Source organism: Doryrhamphus excisus, linkage group LG8, assembly GCF_037039965.1.
Source record: "Doryrhamphus excisus strain RoL-2023G ecotype Guam linkage group LG8, RoL_Dexc_Guam_v1.1, whole genome shotgun sequence".
Taxonomy (NCBI): Eukaryota; Metazoa; Chordata; class Actinopteri; order Syngnathiformes; family Syngnathidae; genus Doryrhamphus; species Doryrhamphus excisus.
In genome coordinates, this window is record NC_136364.1 from 2,572,682 (window position 1) to 2,590,417 (window position 17,736).

The 17,736-nt window shown below is 39.0% G+C and overlaps 1 protein-coding gene and 1 long non-coding RNA gene across 2 annotated transcripts; both read right to left on the minus strand.

The window, feature by feature from the left end:
- Positions 1–9,404: 9,404 nt before the first annotated feature.
- LOC144899619 (uncharacterized) lies at positions 9,405–12,788 on the minus strand. The gene is made up of 3 exons (XR_013627895.1): positions 12,090–12,788; positions 11,857–11,982; positions 9,405–9,657 (listed from the first exon to the last, which is right to left on the minus strand). It is a non-coding gene; the product is annotated as an uncharacterized LOC144899619 (long non-coding RNA).
- A 1,534-nt stretch (positions 12,789–14,322) lies between these two features.
- Positions 14,323–17,654, minus strand: LOC131134533 (dynein light chain 2, cytoplasmic). Its single transcript, XM_058079923.2, has 3 exons — positions 17,486–17,654; positions 16,931–17,075; positions 14,323–15,548 (listed from the first exon to the last, which is right to left on the minus strand). The coding sequence occupies exons 2-3, from the start codon at positions 17,060–17,062 to the stop codon at positions 15,411–15,413; spliced, it is 270 nt and encodes an 89-aa protein (XP_057935906.1). The 5' UTR covers positions 17,063–17,075; positions 17,486–17,654; the 3' UTR covers positions 14,323–15,410.
- Positions 17,655–17,736: the final 82 nt, after the last annotated feature.

Sequence of the window (17,736 nt, forward strand, 5' to 3'; positions counted from 1 at the left end):
TAATGCTTTTATTTCATTTGAACATGCATCAGATTACAACTGAGTGCATCACATAATCAGTTCACAGTTCCACATGTCCAAAAGGAGTAGTGCTACCCCTCCATCTGGTACTTTTACTATCAGTAACTGTTACATTTGTTCACTTCCTGCTTTCCATAATACGGTTACATTTTTTTTTTTTAAATAGTGTACCTCGTACTGAAGTACAAGGTGATATGATCATCCAATGCCATAATGGGTACCATAGTAAGTGTCAATATAGTGATATATATAGCACATCATGACTGGTTCAAGACTCTTCATCCTTGTATGGTAAATAAATAATAATAATGATAAAGAAAACATTTTAATAACAGCAGCGTCATGTGGTGTATTACTCCAGGCAACAAATTCTACTGTTTGGTTTATCAAATTGTATTCATTTATTGCCAACAGTTTATTGTCTTTATCTGGTAGCGTGTTTCTTTGCTTTATTTTTCAGTTTCTATGTGTTGCCATATCGGTGTAATCTGCCCAAGGCCTTCAGAACCAGGAGTGCAGGCCCCTGTCAGATACACACTATTAGCAATGGAGCTGGGCTTGTTTTTTTTTTAGCCCATCGGACTTATGATATCAGCACTGAGCAAATCTGGGCAAAACTGTTCAACAAGCCATGTTAGGCCCACAATGGTCGACTGAGGAAGAGAAAGTGGTATCTTTTGTGAATATTTCATCTCTGAGCCTTTTTCTATTCACGCTCGTCAAATTTGACTGAATGGCAACTTTAGAACTTTACCACCGATCCATCACCAGTGGTAATTAGTCCGTAACTTGAAGTTGCTAGCAGTTAAAGTGGTTTGAAACCCCACCATAATGTCTTAAAACATTTTGTTTTTTGATATTGGCTTTCACGGTGTTTGGCCACAACATTCTACCTGGCCCACTCAAGTCCCAGGTACCAAACGCACCGCCCGCCACTGCATTAGGACCTTCGACAGGCCAAAATGATGTTTTTTCTTGCCATTGAATGCAGCTTACCGGCATTTCAAATCATTTTTTTAGCTACTATTGCCTCCAGGAAGTGGAGACAACATTCACGCTGACTCATTGTATTTTGATGGCTTTGGCAACAGCGAGTCACACAAGGGAGTGCCGGCGAAGAGAACAGATTCTTCCGTGGAGAGAAGACTCATAAAAGTCCGCCAGATAAGAAGTTCAAGATCTCCTCACACAAAAACCCAATTAATCATGCAAATCCTTGTTGCACTTTTTTATGGCAATCATGGCCGCCCATGTTGTGTTATCTGCCATAAAACCATCAGCCTGCAGACTTTTTTCCCCACAAGAGCTCTGATTGCATCACTGTGTCCCTTGACTGGATGGAGCAGCAACTTTGATCCCAATCAGGCTCAGGCGATTTCATCATCACGCCCTCATGGTTGACGACGGAAAGGTGTCTGCATGACACAGACACACACACACACACAGCTCTTTTTGTTTGCCGCCCTGTGATAGTGGCTCGGAGGCTACAAGGAGGAAAGTGATGGAGAAGCCAAGTGCTCCTCCCAATTCATAAACATGACCCGCTGATGATCTTTGGCCACTGAGGGCCCTCGAGGCTGGCACTCTTTTACGCCGCAGAACGTGTGCGCTCTGTCAACACGCACCACAGCGAGGTGTGTATGTGTGGGTTTCTGCTGATTGGAATCGAGCCCAATACTTGAAAGTCTCTCGACTGTGTTTGCGCTCTACAAAGCTTGTGTGTTTGTGTGTGTGTGTGGCCAGGGATTGAGGGTTTCCTTTTCTTTTCTTTTGTTAAATCGTGGCCCACCAGAGCAGCTTTGAGCTTTGTTAGTCATGACACTGACACATGCTCTCTGGGGCCTCGTGTGCTAGACTATTTTGAAAAATGACCTTCTTTCTCACTACAAACATTTGCAAGAAAGGGTGTCCAAATTTTTCCACCAATGGTAATGGTAATGGTTTTATTTCATTTGAACATGCATCAGATTACAATTGAATGCATCACATAATCAGTTCACAGTCCCACATGTCCAAAAGGAGTAGGAAGAAGCAAAGCTTATTAAATCCTACCCCTCCATCTGGTACTTTTACAATCAGTAACTGTTACATTTGTTCACTTCCTGCTTTCCATTATACAGTTTATGGTTTGTTTTTTGTTTTTTTTTAAATAATGTACCTCGTACCGAAGTATGAGGTGATATGAGCATACAATGACATAATGGGTACCATAGTAACTGTCAATATAGTGATATATATAGCACAATCAAGGGTCGTATACCAAATCAAAGAATGAAGAGGTTTTCAATTATGTTTTTTTATTTTCTAAAATAGTTTAAAAATGTTTTACATACTAATTTTTCAAGTCAAAGCAATGTGTTATTATTAGTTTTTCAAGTCTTTAAGCTCAAATCAAGTCTCAAGCCAGCACAAGACAGGTCGAGTCAAGTCGAAAGTCATGGCTTCAAATTTTCCCAACCTTACAAGTCATAAGCACTGCTTGGTGACTCCCGAATCTTCTCATTTGGTTTTTCCCTTCAGGGGTCACCACAACAAATCAATGTCCTCCATCCAACCCTGTCTTCTGCATCTGTCTCTCTCACACCAACCCTCATGTCCTCCTTCACTACATCCATAAACCTCCTCTTTGGTCTTCCTCTACGCCTCCTACCTGGCATCTCTAAACGCAGCATCCTTCTACCAATATATTCACTATCTCTCCTCTGGACATGTCCCAACCATCTCAGTCTGGCCTCTGACTTTATCTCCAAGGCCTCTAACATGTAACGTCCCTCTGATGTACTTGTTCCTGATCCTATCCATCTTGGTCACTCCCAAAATGAGAACCTCAGCATCCTCATCTCTGCTACCTCCACTCCCGAATCAAATGCCATTTTAGTAGCAACAATCTACTACATTTGAGAAATACAATAAATGCATTTTTAATTATTTTATTTCACGAAATAAAATGAATACTTAGTCGCAGAAAAAGAGTGCTGACACTCTTAAAATGTTTGTTAATTTATTTGTATACTTAAATAATGTATTAGCATTTAAAAAGGAAAATCACACGGTGACATCAGATATGAAGCTAAATGCAAGCACATCATATAGGCTTGGACCGTTTACAGGTGTAGAAACAAGCATAAGAGTGATTAGGCCTCGCCTGGCTGACACCGCCTCCCCCCACCTCAAAATGCTGCCACTCTCTCTCTCCTGCTGGCCGCTGGTCAATATTGACTCAGGGATGGAAGCAACAGCAGAGAGCCACCATCTCTATGGCGTCAGGTGACAAAAGCAAGACAACTCAACTTGCACGACATGATGAAAAAAATATTCACATTTACTCGTACTGTAAGGCGTGTTTGTTTTCCTACTTTAAACACAATTATTCATTGCCCTAAAACACATCATACCAGCCACAATATTAGGTACCTATACGATCTAATGAGCTGTAAATTATGCTTATTTTTAAGTAAACTACCTGTACGGATATGCGCCATTGGTTATATACTAGTAGCCGTTACACTAATACCATTTCCATGACTGTGGCACACTTTGCATACTTGTGGTGACACCAATGACACACACCTCTTTTGTTTTAAGGAAGGGGTATCCAAAGTGCAGCCCGGATGCTATTTGCAGTCCACAGTTAGACTGGAGAAATCAAATTGCATTCCATTTACATAACTGACTCGTATATTAACCAATCTACAGTGATATTATTATTATTATTGTAGCAGCTAACATGAAAAAATAAATATTTATTTGGCGGACTAACATGACGCCTCGCTAACCACTCGACTCAGCATCATTCACAGATAGAAGAGTGGATACCTAGCTCTCAATTTTGCTTCAAAGACTCAACAAGATGCTAGTTTGCCATCAGTATGTGTTATCTGAGGACTGGAGCACATGTCTTGTGCTGGAAGACACAGCCATCCCAATGACAGCGGACATCATAAGTGTTGTCGCTTTATTTATGCTGCTGTTGAGCACAAGTATGTGTATCAATGCATCTAGGGAAGAAGTATCATCAAAATACGGCAGGATAGCGCAACTATTACATGTCATCATCAGTGTACGTGTTAATGCATGATCACAGCATGTGCTGTGTATCAAATCATGCAATGTTGTAGAGGTTTTCTTTTTAGATGGCTTCATAATTAAAATAAGTGTGTCCCATTGGCATGCATTGTTAGCTAGCTCATATTAACTCGTTTTCTTGTGTTGTCATGCACAGAAAAGGGAAAGAAATATGTGTTCATGATTTACATAATGATTGTGAATAATGGGAAAAATTGAAAAAAGTGCATACAAAATGTATATGAAAATATAAAATGAATAAATATCAAATGTCAAATATCAAACATGCCTGTTTTTGGTGAAGGAATGGAAATTCACAAAGGAGAGATGGTGGCTCTTTCTGATATGTTGGACTCACTGCCGCCACCTAGTGACCATTGGCTCAAACGTCACTGGCAAGGTAAGACCGCTGAGGATGATGCATAGAAGAATAGGAATAATAATGAAATAAGAATATTGTATTGCAAAGATACAGTATCAGCAATGTATTACTTGAACAATATGCTTATTATTGTGGTTATAGTTACTAATACTAACATTTTGAGAATCTTTTTTTGAGAGGTTGACTTTGGGACGGGCCTGATGTGGGATGACAACAGCAAGCCTCCCCCGGGTCAACGCTTTGTGTGATTTGGTGGTTTCAACCTCTACTCACCCCACCTCCCTCTTGCCAGCTTGTGTTTTTCTTTCTCCGAATTCAAAAGTCATTACTTGCTCGGCTTCCTCTGCCACTAAACGGCGGGTTCACAGCGAGCTCATTAATGCGCAGACACGCACACCTGCCGTTAGCAGGCCAGGAGAGCTGGAATGTTCTGACTGAAACCCGGCAGAACAAACATGGCAGCTGCCGAGGCCTGCAACACAAAGATGGATGCAAAAGCCCAATACATACAATTATCCCTTCAAATGCCTTGAATCCCTTTCTAATAGGGCTAATTGCTAAAAAAAAAACATGAATATAATACACATTTGAAGGTTTCTACTGATAGCCATCCATCCAGCCACCTATTTTCTATGCCGCTTATCCTCACTAGGGGGTATACTGGAGCCTATCCCAGGTCACTTTGGGTGAGAGGCGGGGTCACCAGCCAATCGGAATAAATATTTATTTAAATTAAATATTATTATATATTTATATAATATATTACATAGATATTTTATAAATATATTTATAAAAATGTACATAATAATATAGATATATTTAAAATATTTGATATTTTAATATATATATAAATATATTTTATTTACATCAATATTTATTTATTTTAATAATTTATTTAATAAATGTGCTATTTATTTTGTATAAATATTAATATTTTTATTTAGTTATTTTTCTTTTTTTATTTTTGAAGTTTATTTTATACTTTTCTGTAATTATCACACCTACATATATATAGAGAGAGATTTCTTAATGATATACCGGTACATTTATTACATAAGCTTCCACACAGTATGCATCAAAGAAGCCCATTACACACAAATTATTCCAAATTCATTTCCAAAGTTAGTTATTTTTAAAGAAGCGATATTGGGTCGCTTGTGTTTGTAAGTAAAGTCATCAGTGTTACGTTAAAATGGTAATAAACGTAAACTCCACAAACTGAAGTGGCTGTCACAAAGCTATCTTCAAGACATGGAGTTTAAAGACACTTAAATTTACGAGTAAAAGGTCTCTCGCCTCCGACTTTTATTTTGGCCATAAAGGCACCAATAAGAAGAAAATGTGACAGTAGCTCCAACGACCTTTAGTGTCAAGATTATTTTTTCTGTCAGCAATTTATTTGCCCGCACTGACAGACGCAGTAGCAGGTTATCTGTCCCGGGCCGGCTCTTTTTTTATTCCTTTCTTTCTTTTGGCGTTAACAGTTAATATATAACCTGGTGTGCAAGGAATCAGCACATTTCCTTCTGCCTGTATACGTGGATCGATGCTGGCGTGGCGAGCCAGATAAATGGGATCATTGTCAAGAGTTCGACACTGACACAACCGGATAATTCGAGATTGTACAACTCAAGATCCATGAAGTCATGCCAGGCAGGTCTGGTACCACAGACAGCGAATATATATATCTATATATCATGATTATTTAGCTACAGATAGTCATGTGAAAATATTAGGACACCCCATGGTTGGTGTGAGCCATAATAATACCAAAGGCTACTGTTGGGGCCATAAACCACGATAAGCTAAAACTCAACTCTGAACCTTCCCACCTCACTTCACACATCTGCCTGCCTGCCACTAAGGTCCGCAAGGGAACACATTTACTGTGAAACACACCAACAGGAGTTTAATTCACACCTTAAGTGGCTTATTTACTTTTACCATGTCCACTACATTGGGTAATATGAGTCTAAAGCCATTTAAAGCCGCTATTATTATACATGAATGAAGCAATGGCCACCACAAGAAGTACACTGTCCAGAAAAAGTCTGTTATCTTATGTCTAAAATGTCTTATTTTCTGATTATATCTACTATATTGGTAATACATGTCAATGTAAAGGTGACGATATGGGCGTTATATTGTGTCTCGAGGGCAATATTGCATCAGACTTCATGGCAAGTTGTGTACAATTTGAGCAAGATTGGTTAAAAAAAACATGGCCGCCATCAATCAAATCAGACGGGACTCAGCAACTAAATATAAGCCAAAAAGAGCAGTGAACGTTTGTGTAATGATGATAAAACTTTGAGTACTGAATATGCGTATTGCATGAATGCTAGCATGTTTTGTCGTGGACTTTAATCCTTTCATCCCCTTGAAAACGACTTACTTTTTGGTATTGTTGATTTAAGGCAGCTTTGGAACGATTAAGAACCTGGCCGCATGCCACCTAATGTGGAAGCCAAAGTTATCTATTATTTCATGAGTAAAGAGAAACGCTTCACACTCAGTCAACCATGACGTCTGTCTTGTCCCCATGTGATTGCTTAACGTGCCTCCTGTTACTTCACGGCCGTCTGACACGACTCTCTAATCCGGTCCACCACAGCAGCCACCCCCCCACCCCACCCCAATAATGATATTAATATCCATTGTAAGGTGCAAACTGCTGAGTCAGCATAATGAGCTAATTGTTGAGTAGCAGCATTTTAAAATGCATGTAGAGGTAGATAAAGCTGCTGGATGCTGGCTGATACTTCAAATGCAGCTACTGCCATCTTGTGGGGTTAATGAAAAGTACATCGAGAGGTTGCCTACAGCCACAGCTGGCAATGTTTTTTTTAACCTAGCGCTTATTAGACACCCAACTTTTGTGAACTTGAACAGCCGCATTGACTGGAATATGTATCGTTTCCGATGATATATTTTTGATATCTATTTATCAGTAGGAATGACATTTTTGCAATATAGTGATGGTTCAAAGCACTTTGAGTTTCAAAAAAACCCTAACATTTAATATTAGGGATGTCCGATTTTGGCTTTTTTTGCAGAAAACCGATATTGTCCAATTTTCAATTTCCGACACCAGATATGAGCCGATACCGATAAGTGTAACACGACATACCTCATGTGGCGGAATGAACATGAATGTGTTGTATACCGCATTTTTTAATATCGGTTTTCATGATCTCGAAAAAAATCTGCTTCCGATATCAACCTATATCACATTTTTATGCTGATATCAGCCCGATAATTATAGGTACTGATAATTATCGGCCATCTTTATTGAATCTCTTTTTGTGGAATTTCTTTGAACATGCAGAAAGTTTCACAGATGGTATGCTGAAAGAATAAATAACCACATCTGTCTCTGTTGGTTAGCTATTGTCCAGAAAAGTGTCTCTGTCACTCTTTAAGCTTACTCTACAGCATCATCGCATGTTCAAAGTTCAGGTCAGCATCAGTTTGTGGGGGGGCCTGGGTGGGGGGGTGAGAGATGCGACAAGTGACATCTTGCAAGGAGCTACAGTATGAGGAAAGAGAACAGTCAGAGTGTGAGGGACGACACGATGTGGTTGACTTTGGCCTATATAAAAATATGCATATTTAAGCACATTTGACACGTGTTCACCTAAATGAAGCATTTTCAACCATTTAGATGGCTGAATAAGCAAATATACATAAATATGTAGTATCCTACTATGGTCACTAGGTTATGTTGATTTACATACAATAGACAATAGCCACCAGAGGAAGTACTCAACAGAAACCACAAGTAAACAAGAAACAACAAGAAACTCTCCCAGTGCTAAGATGTATGAGTCTATATTACATTATCTTATTTACTGTACATATATATATCATATATGCCTTTTTTACCCTCTTATTACAGTATGTTTGCTATATATTGGGTAATACAACTATAAAGGTTTCAGGTCTTAAATTGCTTATTTTCAGTCATAGTGTCGACTATAATGGGTATAAAGGTGACTATAGGGGTGCTATTTCATATCTAGAGGGCTCTAATATGGTTAAACCACATATTTAGAAGGTCATAAATGTGAAAATATTAAATTTATGAATAAGTAATCCTACTTTGTGACTGACTGATAGGCCTTATGAGTAAGGAATTGTTGAAATTTTTGTGTTTAATCTTTTAAGGACTATTTTCTATTTGCCCTTCATGTGTTCCTTGGGTATAATATAACTAAAAATCATTTATTATGCATGTATGTGTTGTCTAAATAAAAGTGGATATTGTTATAACTCACAATGTAAGTCCTACTGCGGAAGCACGATTTGCTGCATTTAAGCATGCTTGTAAATTCCATAAACTATACCTTCATAAGAAACATGAATTCAACTTATAACTTCAAACACAGGCCGACACATAGCAATTTTCCTGAGAACTACCTCTCGCCCCCCCACCCTTTCCTCTAGTGGACTCTGTCCCTCTGCTGTCTCCACGCTCCTCTGCTCATCCCTAAAATGAATTCATCTGCACATCTCCGTCCATCCAACAGCACATTAACCCCGAGCACAGGAGGCATCCTATTGGAAAAAAATGTCCCTGCTGTACGGCTCGGTAGTGAAACATCACTTTGACCTCTCCACCTTGCGTGGCCCCTCCCCTCCCCACTCCATTCACGCCCTCACTCCACTTATTTAAGAGTCTATCAACTAAAACATATATAATTATATATACTGTATGCTTAAAAAACACGTGTTTTCTTGCTTTCTTAGCATGAGTTGCTATGCATTAGATGGGGGCGAGGGGGGGGTCGTTGGGGAGGGTCATGCAACACTGGCTGCTTTCTGGAGGACAGAGAAACTGTAATTGGGGACCATTAGCGCTTGCCTCGGACTAGTCATGCAGAGCCAAGCTTGGTGATTGAGACATAGTGACTGCACAGTCCCACTGCCGGTGCCCATGGCCCCCTACCTGGCTGACTTAGCCCTTGCGTGACCCCCCAGCACATACCTCCCTGCGTCCTTTGCTTGTGGTATTGTCTTTAAATAGACCTTGACTAGAGTCAGGGACAGACTAAAAAGCAATCAAATAAAAAAGTCACTTTTATGGCAGCGTTAAATTCTGTGGGGGCTAATCTTTACGTCATCACTTACCTGTCTGATAGCACCTGCACCGCTTCGTCCCAATAGCACACCTTGAGCTGGAGCATCTTCTACAAAATGAAATAAATAGCTTTTGTCATTGAGTCAATGACATTTAAGATAGAAATCCCAACAAATGAGCAAAATGAGAGAAGAATCCAAATTGGTAAAAAATTAGCTTGGTTGTTGTCAACTAACTCTCTTATGTTTATTTTGACCAAAAAAAAAAAACATGCAAAATTACAAGACTAAGGTAATAATGACGGTAATAATAATGGTATAATTGTAATAATAATAATAATAATAGTAATAAAGTTGTATGCACAAATGATGAAAATGGTCCTATCATGCAATGTTAAAACAATACCTGGATCCAGACGGTGATCCGGATCACCACCACCCCAAATTGAATCAGTTCTTCCATCATCCTATTTCTAACAATTCCAGAGAATTTCAACCAAATCCATTTAGAACTTGTCAAGTTATTTTGAACACAAGCAAACAAATAAACCCCGGCAAAGACATAGCCTCCGTGCTGCGCTTGGCATGGGTAAATATATTATTTTGCTTAAAAATCTGTTGAAAATATCATTTTTGTTTGCCTCTTGTTTGCTCATATTGTTTTAGTCTGATAAGAATCACCACCATCAATGAATGACAAAATCAAAACATCATTCAATGAGCTTGAAAAACGGTATCGGTATCAGCAATACTGGGCCCTGTATTTACTTGGTATTGGATTAATACCAACATTTGCAGTATCGCCCACACCAACGAAGCTAGACTGATTAGCATAATTAAAGCGGAAAACAAACGTCTGAAAAATTAAGCCTTTTAATAGAAAATCCAAGTTGAACGAAAAAAAAAAGGAATACGCAATATTATGCTAAATGAACTCTCAATGAAACTTTTAGCGAAAGGCCAAAGTAAATAAAAGGCAAATAGCTAAATAGCTAACAGTTTTAAATAAAAATGCAAAAAAGCCTGAAAAACCCAAAACCTCTACATTTGCATGTGCAGACTTCCTGATTCAGGGAGGATGACATTGGAGAACTTGATTGTACTATTTTTCATTCTATGGAGCATAAAGAGAGAAACTACATTCATCAAAAGTGGTGACAGTGACGATAAGCGGCATAGAAAATAGATGGGTGAACATTGGGACTTATTCCCATAATATTTTGATACATTATTAATTACATTCAAATGTCAACTTTTGTCATTTTACAACTTTATTCTTTATTCGACTTTTATTATTTCAACTTTATACTTCACAAATTTACTTTCATTGACTTCATGCTTGGAGACCAACATTTTCTTTTAATATTATGACTTTATTCCAGTATTTTTTTTTTCTAAAAATGATAGCCAGGGATTGTCGGAGTGGTGAAAATAGTTCATTTGTGGCCCAGTCGAGGGGGAAACAACAAAAGAGATTCAAAGAATTGTTTTTGTTTTGTCTGTCTGTTAACAGACTTCTTCACTCATGGTGGATGACATGAGATGATTGGACTACACCATTATTGGATTTGGGCCTGGTAAGAATGCTTCATTTGTGACTAAATGGAGGAGAAATAAACGTCAACAAAAGTGAGTGTTTTTGTGTTTGCCATGTCTGTACTGTACTTCCTGGTTCATGGAGGTTAACATGGACTGTACCATTTTTTGGACTTCTGGGGGTGGGGACTGAGAATGTTTATTTTGTGACCCAATGGAGGAAAAAAATCTGACAAAAGTGAAAATATGTTGGATGGTTGACAGACTACTTCCTGGTTCATGTAGAATGACTTACGACAACTGGACTGTACCATTTTGGTACAGCAAAACAAGACAAGATTCCACCTGTTGCATCAAAGGTTTGAGGGTATGGCTCCATCCAACTAGAAACTAAATATCAATGTGCATTTTTATCCAGATTTGCACCAACGCCACCGTAATATGGCGTTGAACTGTGTTAATATAGTTTTTGCATTCAAGTTGCTGTTGCACTTTCTGCAGCAAGTCAGTTTTAAGCACGGCTCTCATAAAGAGCCGGCCCGCTTTATGGCTCTGTTGCCCAACATCACATGCCTCCAGTGATGGGATATGATTTCAGATAAGAAAGTCAGCCAAACATGAAGCACGCTTCTCCTGCAAAGGCTGCTGAAAACATGAAGCACCGCACGCAGAAGAAAGTCACTTCATGAAAAGACAACGCACGTTTGTAGAATATGAAAGACGGCCTCATTGCAGTCCAGATTTCATAAATATCTTTATGATAAGCTGATTACCTTATCCTTGACAGCAGCACAGAGCGAAGGCAGTAAAGATGCAGGATTATGAGATGATGGTCCATAAAGGGTTTGCTGCAGATAAGATGCTTTGTGGCACTGGAGGGCGGGCAGGAAGAATGGACGCTTTGGGGTCAACACACACAAAAAACCCACACACATTTTCATTAGCACAACGCTAAAAACACACAAGATGTGGTACTTATGTGCTGACATGAAATGAAACTACCTACCGTGGCAATGAGTGATGTGTGTTTCCAGTAGTATCAGCGCTAGACGAGACCATAAAAACATGGCGGCCCATGAAAGGAAGCCAACCTTTGACCCCCTTAGTCATGCAGGATGTTTGCAACAAACACATTTTACATACAATCCAACACCCCTCAAGGCAGACAATGTCAGGAGAAGATGCACAAAATGTGAGATGGCCGCATTTTGCATGCAATTTTCTTCTTTTCTATTTTTCTACCACGGTTTAACCATTGCAAGTACAGCTATAAAGCTTTTAAAAAAGCCATAGTTTAATTGTGATTAATTATCTGGGATTTTTTTTTTTTTTTACATACTTTGACTGCTGCGTTCAGTGTCTCTGTAACTTCACGTCAGTCCAAGAGTCCCAATCTAAATACCCCCACTCACTGCCTGCCGAGGGTCTTTCTAATCTCCTGAATGGCTCCATTAATGAGCCTAATGGCATGTGAGCGATACCACACTTGAGCGAAACCGAGCGGGGTGAGTGCTTCGCCAACTTCCTGCATTGCAATGCAAAAAAAAAAAAAAAAAAGCTTCATGACAGAGAGGAAACCACTAGAACAAACTGCTCTCAGGTGCAGCAAAGCAGACCGGGCAAAACCATCATTTATGAAGCCTGTCACCCTTGGTTGCCCTACGCAAGGACAAAGGCTAAAGTTTGTGCATGGAAAACACACTCTCTTCACAGACAACATCATCATAAAGTATTAACTTCTAAGTGCATGCTTTTGCTGTAATAATAGGTTTTAGATTTTTTTTAATTTAAAGTAAGGCTTTAAATTGAGTCATTTTATGTATCATGGCAGCATAACATTGATTCTCAAATAGAAGCTATCACCAAATGGAAGTTGTTTATTCATATATATATATATATATAGTTGTCTTACTGTGGTGGGTAGGCACGGTAGCAAGTTTGAAGGTCACTTGTGTCACAAAAACATCACTGCGCTTGCAAACCATGCCATATAGGTTAGAAAAGGTTGCCCTCTTGTGACCAAAAAACTGAACTGCACGCAAAACAATACAATGTTGATTGGCTACGAAAATCGTCTACAGTACGCCACATTTAAAACCGAAGTGAGTTATATAAAGTGCATACTATGCACTTGAGAAATACAGTATTTTACTGGTACACAACAGTACAAGTCCCTTGAAATATACACATGCTAACAATCATGAAGCTAACAGGTTCGTTTCCACCACAGCCGAGTAAGGCTACACTTGTTGACGCCCTTTTCCTTTATCGCTAACCTTTTTTTTCACTTTGTTTTACTAGCCATTATGACACATGCCTGTCTTGGGAAAAAAGTGACAAATCTGGTCTTGTGGGCCGTCGATTAGAGCACTTAATCACTTAGCAGTGTGCCGAGGACGTGTTTACAAGGCAATGTTTCCAGTTTCTAAACACCATCGTGGCGGCCATACCCGCGCAGGGTGTACTACGGAAGTACGTCTCGAGTCAATCCTGCTGACAGTTTTATTCTATTGTCCTTGTTGTCGACTGGCAGGCAACAGTTGCAGCTAAGAAGCACTTTTATCTCCTGGTGCCTCTAAGGCAAGGTGTCCAAAGTACTGTTACTGTTACTCAGGACAGTCAAACAGGAAAACTAAAAGGAAAAAAGGTGCAATAATTTAAGAAAACAGCAGTAATTTCATGGGAATTATGCCAAAATATTTACATATTTTGTTATCCTCTGCAAAGTTTTCTACAAATGTTTGCCTTCAGAAGTCTATAAATTGGCAAAAGAGATAATTTAGATATTCTGCTATGCTAGGCCCAGTAAGGCTACAGCTAACAGTCGGTCACAACCAAATGTGTCCGTCCCATTTTTCCCATTTTTGTCATTCCCCAAATTGCTGCGTTTTCTTTATTTGTTCATGGAGAACATAGTTGTGACCATAAGGGAGTAAGATCTCGACATGCTTGGCGGATGAGCCGCATATGTGGTGGACGTGTGTAAGGAGTCCGCAAGCATGATATATATATGAAAAATGGACATTTTACCCAAACCTGACAGCAGCAAAACATACAAAAGACACACGTCGGCCTGTACGGATGGCGCATGAAGATGTACAAAGTGCAAAACGTATTGTGTGCAGCTGCCCTATAATCCAAATGGCCAAAAATGAGCATAAATCCCCTTTAAGGTAAATGTTGCTACAGTACATTAGCAAACTAAATCACAAACAATGATGACACCAAAGGCCACGCTCTAGTAAGTCAACAATTATTTTATTATTTTTATGCCATTGTTTTGGTTTTATAGCAACATACTGTCTAGTTCTAAAGATGTGCGATTTGAGAGCAATGACAGGCACACGTTTTGTGCAAATTGTAACAGCATCAGAGCAGCTCCAACATGGACGACAACAGCGACAACAACACATGCCGGAGGAAGCAACAATACTGAATTCCTTCAGGAACAGGAAGACTTCCCTTTTAAAAAACAAAAAAAAACAGCTCGCATGAAAGAATGTGATACTGTAAGTGTCCCGGTCGACACGTCTCATCAGCAAGTGGGTTAGGGTCTCTGCTTTAAGAAATATACTAAAAAGAAAAATGCTTTGTCATTCTTGTCAGAAAAATAAAGAGCGACATCACATAAACACACATGACGACCCGGCTAGGCGCAGTGCTAGCTGACAGAAAATGTTTTACCGCAAAATCATCTTTTACAAGCCAAGTTGGATTTGTTCAAAATGTAAAAACTCCATAATGTGCGTTTTGTTATGCTTTAACCATGCAGAAAAATATGCTTGTATGCATGGTGGCATGAAAGCAAGCTAGCCAGCGAGCTAGCTAGCTAGCTAGCTAGCTATCCAGCGTTAGGACACAACTAAAGATTCAAGCGACTTTCACAGTGACACCTTTAAAAAACAAACAAAAAATGCCATCACTTCACATTGCGGGAAAAAAAACACACACACAAACTTAGTAGATGCTAAATGAAAAATAATAATCAAAGTTTGTACATCTACCATCATTTTACAACTCAAAATCGGAGCATTGTAAAATGAACTAATTATTATTACAACGGTGCTCCTTTACTATTATTTTAACGCTTTATTAACAACCTAATGGTGTTAAGAACAAAAATACTCCGGCAATCACCGAAAAAGTAATCTTACACAAAAGTACATACAAAGTAAAAGTATCATCCATGCAACTGTGCACAAGCCAGTTCGAATCGTAATGTTATGTCGTTATTCAGAGTATGAGGCATCATAGCCTCTGATGCGTTTCCTGTGAAGCGAAACAAGAAAAGAAAGGAGGGGGAAAAAAAACATCCGCGGAAAACATCTCAGCCCGACTTAAAGAGCAAGATGGCCACCTGGCCCAAATAGAAGTAAATGAAATGCTTGGTCTCGTGGGTCACGTAGCTGCCGAAGTTCCTCCCGACGATGCAGTGCCAGGTGGGGTTGTACTTCTTGTCAAATTCCTACGAGGACGACACACATCTTGAGACGATTTCATCACTTTAACTCATTCAATTAAAAAAAAAAAAAAAAACAATTTACTTGCAAATACAACACTATGAACTAAGTGTGGTTTTTCCACATTTGGAACTAAACAAGGCTGCACGGCCAACAAGTGGTTAGCATGCAGGCGTCACAGCGAGGGGACCCTAGTTCAATTCCACCCTCGGCCATCTTTGTGTGGAGTTTGCATGTTCTCTCCGTGCATGTGTGGGTTTTCTCCGGGTACTCTGGTTTCCTCCCACATTCCAAAAACATGCTAGGTTAATTGGCGACTCCAAATTGTCCATAGATATGAATGTGAGTGTGAATGGTTGTTTGTCTATATGTGCCCTGTGATTGGCTGGCCACCAGTCCTAAACAGAACTAAACTGTGTGTGCATGCATTAATATTTCCCTACAATGCTAAACCTTCTGCACGCTACACACCTCCATGCTCTTCCACTTCCTCCTTGCAAAACATCCACGCTGAACTCTTATCAAACGAAATTCTGCCGCCTTATGGTCGTTTTTATGGCCAACAACTGCTGTACAAGTGACATCTTTTAGTGTGCAGTTGCGCAAGAAAAAGTACAAGATGTAGAAATACGTCCTTCACATTTATCAACACATAAATACATCGTGGGTATTGAATGAGTTAAGTAATGGAAAACTTAGGTCTTGACATTTTTCTTAATTTGTCTTTTTCCATTCGGTACCCTGCAGTATTGTACAAACTCTCTAATAAGTCATTTTTTCTTGTTTTGTGGATCAAATAAATACAATTACAAAAAATAAATCAGAGACACATTGTTATGGTGGACAGTGATTGTGTGCAGCTATTTTTTTGGACATGAAAAAAATTATAAAAATACTTTAACTAGAATAGTTAAAATAATACTTGTAAATTATTTCAATTTTTTCATTTATTAATAAATAAAAAAATTAAAATATATTTATTATATTTTTTAATTTATTAATTAATATTTTCAAATAATATTCATTATTTCAAATAATAAATTTATTAATTCATGTTTCAGTTAATGTTATTGTACATTTATATCACAATAAGAGAAATACACACATTTTCTTGTTATATAAAATGGATTATCATTATATTATTAAAAGCGTTACTAAAAGCATTTTTCTCAATGTTTTTGCTAATACCCGAATATAGATAGATAGATTATAAACAATTGTTTGTTTTTTTCTTTAATGGAGCTATGTTTTGAGCGACCATTTTTTTTAAGTGTTTTAAGTTTTTTTTTATAAATGCATTCATATGAATGTTATTCAGGCCGTCTGGCCCCAGTTGACATTTTGTGGTGACTTGTATATTAAAATGTCTAAATCATGTGTGGTGTACCTTCTTGATGTAGGCAGCAATGTCTTTCTCTATGTTGTACTTCTCCATGGCCTGCGTGGCACAGTCCACCGCGTCCTGCTGCATGTCCTCAGACATATCAGCGTTCTTGATGACGGCCTTCCTGTCGGTCATGATGACGATGATGCTGAGGAGGAAGAAGAGGGAGAGCAGTGACGTAGTGTGCTGAAATCAACACCGCGTGTGACCATTGCAAATGTCAGTCACGCGCAGGATAATTAGCATTGGATGTGCCCAATGATGCAGCATACATAGACTCATTATTTATTTTTTTAACAAACTTATTGTTGTAACGAGTCATCCTCGGCTTGGGTGACTTTGCGATGTATGGCTTGGAAACTTGATACAGGTGGAGAGACAATACTTCGCAAAATCAATTGCACACAGATGCACATTATGAGGCGAGGCGTTAAAACAAGCGGGTAAATGGCTCATTGCACACTGACAACACATGAATCACTTTGCAGTAGCTTACATCGAAACAAGTGAGAAACGACAATAATTCCCATTTAATGGCAATAAATAAATGTATCTCACCGTCTTCGTTCAGCTGCAGAAAAATAAAGCTCGTCAAATGTGGCTTTAAAACGGCAAGTTTGCACGATGCTCCGTCTATAATTGCTTTTTAAACATATACACAGTGAGCATGGAGGTACGTTTGCGCTCCACTCTCGACTGCTCCGGTGCCCCGCCCCTCTTGCGTGAGACTGCGTCCTCCCATTGGCCGAGTCACCGCCTCGCCGCGCTGTGCAGGCGTTTTCCTCCTGCTCGTCTATGCCGGCATCTTA